The sequence below is a fragment of the Antedon bifida genome, chromosome 3 (genome assembly GCF_963402885.1).
Source record: "Antedon bifida chromosome 3, ecAntBifi1.1, whole genome shotgun sequence".
Taxonomy (NCBI): Eukaryota; Metazoa; Echinodermata; class Crinoidea; order Comatulida; family Antedonidae; genus Antedon; species Antedon bifida.
In genome coordinates this window covers 21,139,534-21,148,213 of record NC_136228.1, presented here as the reverse complement: position 1 = coordinate 21,148,213, position 8,680 = coordinate 21,139,534, and the positions used below count along the sequence as shown (strand labels likewise).

Genomic DNA, 8,680 nt, shown 5'->3' with positions numbered 1-8,680 from the left:
ACTACTTTCTTTCCTTTTCCGCTCTTTCTTTTGGAATATGGTGCAAAACGTGGAAATCTTGCCAGCAGAGATCCTATCATAAGATAAGAAAACCCGTAATCAAACATAATCAATAGTGTTTCAATATACTGTATATGATAGGCATTGTGTACTTTACAATCGTGGTGATTTCGAGAAAAATTGAAATGTTGTAAATTTAATCTACAAGCTGAAATGTTTTATATTTTTGTTTAACGTATGAGACATTATTTATCACCATCATCATTTACATCATTTTTTTACGAGAATTTCAGAAATCCATGAAGGATTGATTCTATTCTATTGAAACAATGTAGCCGGACACAATATTCATACTTGTCACCAGAGTGCAACACAATACATAGGCGTACAAGTGATCCAATCAAATAATTAAAAATAATAAATGACTTCATTAAAACAACCTACCAGTAGTCCTACACGCCATTCTTAGACGGTGCTTTGAGCCAATGCTCAGTACCCCCAATGCCTCTAGTTGCTGATCGGTTAACGATGACACTTGATCAGCTGTTATCTTTAAAGAAATACAATATACTTCTTATATCTCATATGCAATGAATGTAGGCCTAATTATTTTATAATAATAGGCCTATAGTATAATCATAATTGAAAATTGCATGTATACTCAAAACTAAGTGAACGTGAACTAAATGAATAATTATTAAGAATAGGCCTAGCCTACAGTAGTAGCTCAGACATAGGTCTACTATTTTTATTATTTACGCAAGGTACTGAAAATAGGCCTATTATTAGTATACTCTTTTTAGTGTGACGTGTATGGTGCTTTTTGGCCCGGACTTTTATATGCCCAAGAATATGCTTAGTTTATTCTAACATAATATCAAAGTACAATATGGCCATATACGCAGTTATAGGGCTTATAGCCTAGCAAGGGTAGTAGATAGCTAGCTAGCTATACTAGCACTACTACTATATACTAACTAGGGCCTAGTACTATTACTAGCTACGAGCTACTCTAGTCTAGGCCTAGCCCTAGCAAGAAGGTAGACCGACCGACCAAGCTAGTCTTACACAAAATAAACAGAAATAATACGGTATATAGGCCTAAAAACAAAATAAATCACCTCCTCTCTTTCAAACGCCTCTACTACAACATTTGCAAATGACATTTCAATTAATATTTGTCTTAATGGTTTTTTTTTTTGCGTTTCAGCCATTATGAGTTTTTATTGCTGCTGCTGAAACGTGTGGAAAAGTTAATTCACGTGTGTGTACAACTTTATGATCGAGAATTGTAACTTTCGTAGACTTATTTGTACAGCCGTCGATTATTTTACATTTGAAGTAGTGCGCCACGAGCGTCGAGAATGTGTCGGTGCATTTTCAGTTACCTCATAAGAGCATGATACATCGCATAATTTAGAATGACGAAAGAGTATAAGAGCATGGAAAGTCACATAAGAGCATGACGAAATAGTATAAGGTCATTAAGAAAGAGTAGAAGAGCATGACGAAAGAGTATAAGAGCTTTAAGAAAGAGTATAAGAGCATTAAGAAAGAGTATAAGAGCATTAGTTATGCGCATAAGAGCATTAGGAATGAGTATAAGATAATGGTGTGCAGTATAAGAGCATAATGAAATAGTATGAGAGCATGACGTCACCGCATGTGAAGAGATTACTGGCGTTCCATAGATTTCACCATTAAATGGATCAAGGTTATTTATCATGTGAAAACAAAATAATGTGCTTTTTTTTTTACTGTTTCCAGATTGAATGTACCAAGTCATTTTCACTAGATGTAATACTTACTCAAGATGCTGTTCCAGATGATTAATGATTGTTCCTTGAACATCGTTAAGTCACACAGTTTGTCAGTTCGTGTGGATTTTGTCATCAGCTTTAACGATGTTGCAATGAATCTATCATCTATAAGTTCACCTTGTCTTTTGCGAATTTGTTGAATTACGTCACATGCACAGAATGAATTCTCAACCACCCGGTATTTGAAATACATGCATACATAAAAAATGTTGCAGTCAGTAATCATCGCAAGGGCTTTATCGGTTGACATTGCTGGTAAATCTAGGCCTGCCTGCCTCAATTCATCTGGAGATGCATCTTGAATGTTTTTTATGTGATGGATGCTTGAGTCGTCATTGGTGTTTTTGTTGGTCAGGCTGGAAATTTCGCGATTTCTTTTTTGAAAGGTTTTTTTGGTAACCTCTGAACTTGTAAAGGTTGAATTTTTGATCAGAGCAACCTTTCTTGGCTGTTAGAAATGATAACCACAATTTATGTAATGAATATTATTGCAGGAATTCAATTGGAATAACATAACATTACAGTTTTATATAAACACCAACAGGCACAGAACGATAGGCGATACGTTGTATTAACGTTGTTGTACACTTTTGATGCTCCGTGTGGAGACATAATCATATATAAGTGAGCCCTAGTATCAGGTATTTACATTATATAATTTGTATTTATTATTTACTGATGAATTAGTTAAGTTTGATAGACATAATGATGATAGTATGCCCATGTTAACGGCAAATTATGTGTGATAAGCCGTTGTATACGTTAGGGACGTGCTTAATGGCGCCGTATCAATTGTTTCTATGTTTGTTTTTGTTTTAGTTTACCGGATGAACGGATGAGTAGAAATAAAGTGAGCAAGTATAGCTCAAGAAAGAGAAGCTATTCTTCTGTGGTTTTGTCCGCATTTAAACTGCGGGGGTTCCATGCAGAACAGAGTCAGAAAGTGGCTGACGAAACTGAGGATTTAAGTTTTTAAAATGGGTTTCCACTGCAACAGCAGTTGCATGTTTTATTTTATAGATTTCAGTTGCTAAACCTTTTTTTTTCTTCTTCGGTCTACCGCCACTTTTCTGTGTCTCAAATTGGGCACATGTACTACAGTCGCCTGTTCTATGATGGGGTTGCCACTGGGTTACATTGCATGGTTTGTTTCTTTGCAAATATCCCATGCATAGCAGACAGAAATACTTGGGGTGAACACCCTCAATATCTTGAAAAATGTTGATTTTTAAAGCAGTTAAAAATTGTGGTTAAAAGCTGGAACAAGCAAACCGCCTGATTTCCTTGGCTTCTTGTCTGGAGGCATAAGGTTTTAGCCTGTTCCCACATATACGACACAAGTAATTCAGATTTATAACATGCTTTTCCATATTCAATTTTAATAAAAGAATGACGTTTTACACAGTGAGAGTGTAGGTGAGGCCTATACTAATATTAATATTACTGCATTTTAAGTATAATTTGATAATAAATAAATAGTATCTTAGAATTAAATAATGTTTTTATAATGATACTTTTGGTAATTAGATATGCCTATACTAAAAGAAAATAAAATTATGAATTCTTACTGTAGTTATACGATTTTTAAATGTCTTTTTCGTCGACGCGATTCCGGTCATTTTGGGATAAAATATTTCATTACACCAAATAAAAATATGCATGTTCTGAACAATTTGGGCCTAATCTCAATTCTCTATGACAAGCCATTACCGAGATATGATAAGACCAGGTCAATGGTCAAACTGCCAGAAACTGTAGTAGCGGCCATTTTTTGACAAACTTTTCTGTTAGAGCAAATAGGAATGTATATATTGTGAACTATTTAACACCAAAATCAATACTCTATGACAAGCGGTTACAAAGTTATAGACTAATTAAAATGGCAGCCATTTTGGACGCCATCTTGGATTTCTCGGAGAGCACAAGGAGGATTTTTCAGGACTTTTAGTATGACGTTCCAATCATAGTTCTGGACCTTTCCTGAAAAAATTAGCTTGTTACCAGAAATGTCCGGGTCCTCCTATACTTATGAACTAATGCTCTTGGACTAGTTGTTCTACATTTGAAACGTCTGTGGCCTTCATCGGCGCTGATAGAAAAAAAATTGCTAATTTTTATCTCTTCTATAAGTTTATCTTGGATTTGCTGTCCAATGATGAAGATAATCTCATTCTGTATACGTTTAGACGTGTAAGCAGCATTTTTAGCACGTGTCTCCTGCTCTTGCTCTGAACTTGAATAGGGATATGAAGTTACCTGGGTTCCTTTCTGGATCTTTGTTGGTGTCTTTTATTGAATCGGAATGGCCTCTTAGTGGTAGATTTTGCTTTCCACATAGTACTATTATATCGATGATCGAATGTAATATTGTTTTATTATAGTTGCGTTGGTCTTCAGCAGCTGTATTCAGTTGGACATCTATTATAGGCTGTTTCTGTTGCATTACATTTACAAAATCTTTTTGTTGGGCGTCCTTATGATATTTCAGATCACTATGTTCTTGTAAATCAGAAATGCCTTTATGGTACATTCTCCAGAATTCTGTAACAAATTTTCCGCGTAAAGAAGATTTTCCAAAAAGACAACAGTACTTGCAGAGGGCTCCGTCAGAAGCACATGAATATTTAAGCCAGGTAAATTCTGTAAGCCACTTCTTTTGAACTAATCTACGTTTACAATACATTAGACGCTTGGGAAAGGCAGTATTTTCTTCCTGTGTAAAACACAAATATTGTTTGGTAACACTTGTAATATATTATTGGTTATCCGCCTCAAGCGGATAACCATTGTTATTGTAGTGTTTCTTTTTTTTTTTTATTATTCTTCTTTCTTTCCGCCACTTTTGTTCGCGACGTTTCTCTGCAACGTGTTAACATAACATGTTGTAACTTGGTAAACCTTTAGACATTTAACTGAAGATGTGCAGCCAAGCTTTTGGACGCTGGCAGAGCCGTGTAGCGTAAGTTACGCGCGATTTTCTGAAAATCTTAAATTGATCATAACTTCGAAACCGATAAATATTTTTTAACGTAACTTTCAGCCACGTTTTCTTCACATCAATGGCTAACTTTTTTGATCTTTAGCAAATTTTTGGAGACTAGAAAATTTGCGCGAATTTTTGGAGACTAGAAAATTTGCGCGTAAATTGCGTTTGAAATTTTAAAATGCTCCAAATTTGTTCACGCTGTTTCTCTGCAACGCGTTAACATAACATGTGGTTACTTGGTCAACATATAGACATTTAACTGAAATTGTGCAGCCAAGCTTTTGGACGCTGTCAGAGGCGCGTATCGTAAGTTACGCGCGATTTTCTGAAAATCTGAAATTGATCATAACTTTGAAAGAGATAAATATTTTTTAACGTAATTTTCAGCCACGTTTGCTTCACATCAATTGTTAACTTTTTTATCCCTACCGAATTTTATAACATTAGAAAGTGCGCGCGTAAACGGCGTTTGAAATTTTAAAATGCTTCAAATCAATTTCTGATTAAATTAGAGCACGTTTCAGGTCATTTTAAGCGTTTAAAAAATTGCCACTGGTGCGCATATTTTTACGCGCGCATGACGCAGGGAACGCGTATAAGCTTTTCTTTTACATAAATTGTGTTTTTCAAACTTCGGTTAACAATTTTACGTTGTTTTATTCATTTTGAAAACTTAAATTGGCGTTCTACGAGCACGTTAAACATGACAGGTTGCGCACGAAAACGTCAACAAATTGTGAAATTGTTGCAAAATATGTCTAATTTTAAAAATGAAACAGTTCATCAGAATGCAAGGTTACCCCCATTTTTTATTTTATTTTCTTGCAGTGTATGAATCATAGGTCTGATTTATTATAGTGTTGATTGTTAAAACGTGTTTAATGGCTACATTATTTGCATATTAAATATAATTTTTGAAATTGTTATCATCAAATAAACGATAACATTTTCAAAGAGCAAAACAATAAACATAACGTTTATCTTTTTTCTTCACATGTTAATATATAAAACTTAAAAGTATGCCCTTTCACAATATGTCTCTGTTTAAAATTTGTGAAGATTTCATCATAGTTAAAATTATGATTTAGTTTGATATGTAATAATCAACTTGCATCGAGGGAGTTCACGACATACCGAACGAACGAGTAATATTTCTTCGGATTTTATTCAGCAGGTGCTCATATGGCTCGATGTGTAGTGCAACCGACTTTGGTATCAGAGGTACCGGGATCGAGTCCCGTCACGGGAAAACAAGTGGTCGAGGTCCGCAATGAACGAACAGTTGTTATTACAACTACGACATGCAATAGTCGCCAAAAATAACAAAATAAACAATAACGACAATCAAATTCAGCTAAATTTATTCATGAAATTTTGCATTTGTTTTAGTTAGATGTTGCTTTCCGATATATCAATTATGCATAGGCCTAAGATCAAATAGTAATGTCTGGAAGTGTTTAATTTGTTTCTGTATAAGATTGAAAGAATGTTCGTTTGTCCTTTGACAAGAATATAATTATGTTGTAATTTTTTATGAGGTCCTTGATATTGAGGTTGGAAGGGGTAAATGGTATAAGTTTTTAAGGAAAAACAGAATATGTAAATTATGTCATAGAAATGAGATTGAAGATGAATATCACTAAATTAATTTTTTGTGCATTCAAATAAAGAAATAATTATTTCTGCATCTAGATTAGATGCAGAAATAATTAATATATATGTACTTTGGCTCGCTGGCATATGTGATGTACAAATAAATGAAGAAGAAGAAACATTTATTATGACTTTAAAATATTACATAATTTTTTATTAAGACGTAGTTATGGGACGTTTCGTTCCAAAGTCTATCAATCGAACTTTACTATAAAATTTAAATAGTGGGTAAATATCGTCGTGAAACATTACAAGCCGTTAAACCAATTGTTCATTCATACAAGGTAATCTATAAAAAAGCTCCGTAACATGTAATAAGTTAGTAGATATTTTTTCTACGACAACAATAATGGTGTTATTTATTAGTCACTATTTTATTTCAACAGATGTCTTCATCATTACGTTTATATGTACTCAACACACCAAGCCTACATAAACAATATTTTTACTGCTATACTATGGATGAAAGGTTCGAAATCTTTGAAACGACTGTTTCTAAGACTTTGCAGACCAAAATGGTAAAAGGGAAATTCATTCGAATATGCCATCACAGCATCTTAAAGAAACCTCAAGCCAATTACATCCGTTTAACGGAAGAATCTAGGATATGTAATTAACTATTACACACAGTAAGCCTAAGCCTAACCATGTACCATTGGGCCTATAACAAACTAAATCATTTATATATAATGGTTTTTTTTTATAGATATTTGAAACATCCGCTTTTCAAATACCGGAATCAACATTGGAAGATTTTTACCGTCCTAAGGAATATTCGGTATCGGAAACTCTGGGTTTGCCTATAAAAACAAGACTCACATTAAAGGGAACAATTTCAGAGGTGCAATGTTAATTGTAGTTGTATAGATTAACATTTACTTTTTACTATTATGCATTAAATATATTAAACATAAAAAATGGAAGTATTATACATCGCATCCTTACAGGTATTTCCAATCAGAGAAGGTAAAGAATGGAAACGCAGAGATGTTTTTTTGACCGACGGTGATGATAAGAAGGCAAAAAAAATGAAATGCAAGCTCTGGAATGAACATACAAACACCATCACAGATGCTAACATTGGAAACATTGCTACACTTACGAACGTTGAAGTTGAAATGTTCAATGAACACCAGCAACTAAATTCATTGGATATCACAGTTGTAAACGTAAGAACTTATCACATGATCTGAGCAAATCACTAAAGCTCCGCCTTTCACATTTAATATACCTACAAGATTAACAAAGAAAACGTTTCTCCTTCTCATTTTCTTCATACAGGTTGAAGAATATGGACACAGTTTAGACATAACAATTATGGCTGTTGACAATGAAATAGATTTAAAAAAGTAAGTATACAAATTCAGAAAACTTATTTACATCCAATGAAAATAAATCAAATATGTATATCAGATTTAGATAAAAAAAATCACTTCACTAATTCAATGTCTTGCTCTCTTTTACACAGAAAGCTTAATCTGTTAACGGACAAAGACGAAATGTTAACGTGTGACGTAGAGATATTTCATACACTGAATTTGTCTGTTGACGAATTTACTAATGCTTTACCACTACAATGCAAAATTAAAAAAGGAAACAAAACAAAACGTGTATTTGTCTTATTTACCATATGGTTTTGTAAACAGTAGGCCTATAGTTGAATGCTAACAATGATGCCTTCATTCCGAATGGACGAGTTAACTTTCTTCGGATTCTCTTCAGCAGGTGCTCATATGGCTCGATGTGTAGTGCAACCGACTTTGGTATCAGAGGTACCGGGTTCAAATCTCATCGCGGGAAAACAATTAAATAAAAGGATTTGTTTGGTTATTACACTGAAAGGGCAGTTTTAATTTCGAATAGGCTACTTTTTGGAAAAGTCACAACTGAAAAGTACTTGAATGCGCAAGATACGTTTTGTTGCGGGCGGATAATCAAACTCGTCCTCAAGTGACGAGTTCAGATCTAGTTAAATATTAGTTTTTATTTGGTTTTATAGGTACGTTCTATGATTGAAGGATTTTTTTTCATAAGCTGATTGAATAGACACCATCATAAAAATTTAAATAGTGGGTAAATATCGTCGTGAAACATTACAAGCCGTTAAACCAATTGTTCATTCATACAAGGTAATCTATAAAAAAGCTCCGTAACAACGTTTTGAACGTACGTAAGAAATATTTTAGTAATCATCATGATTTTTAGATACAGGTGTCCATAT

At 33.8% G+C, this 8,680-nt stretch overlaps 1 protein-coding gene across 1 annotated transcript; it reads left to right on the top strand.

Annotated features, from left to right (window-relative positions):
• The first annotated feature begins 7,241 nt into the window (after positions 1-7,241).
• On the top strand, positions 7,242-8,471 carry LOC144837242 (uncharacterized). Its single transcript, XM_078692277.1, has 3 exons — positions 7,242-7,628; positions 7,741-7,808; positions 8,459-8,471. Exons 1-3 carry the CDS (start codon positions 7,377-7,379, stop codon positions 8,469-8,471), a joined length of 333 nt encoding a protein of 110 aa, XP_078548403.1. The 5' UTR covers positions 7,242-7,376.
• Positions 8,472-8,680: the final 209 nt, after the last annotated feature.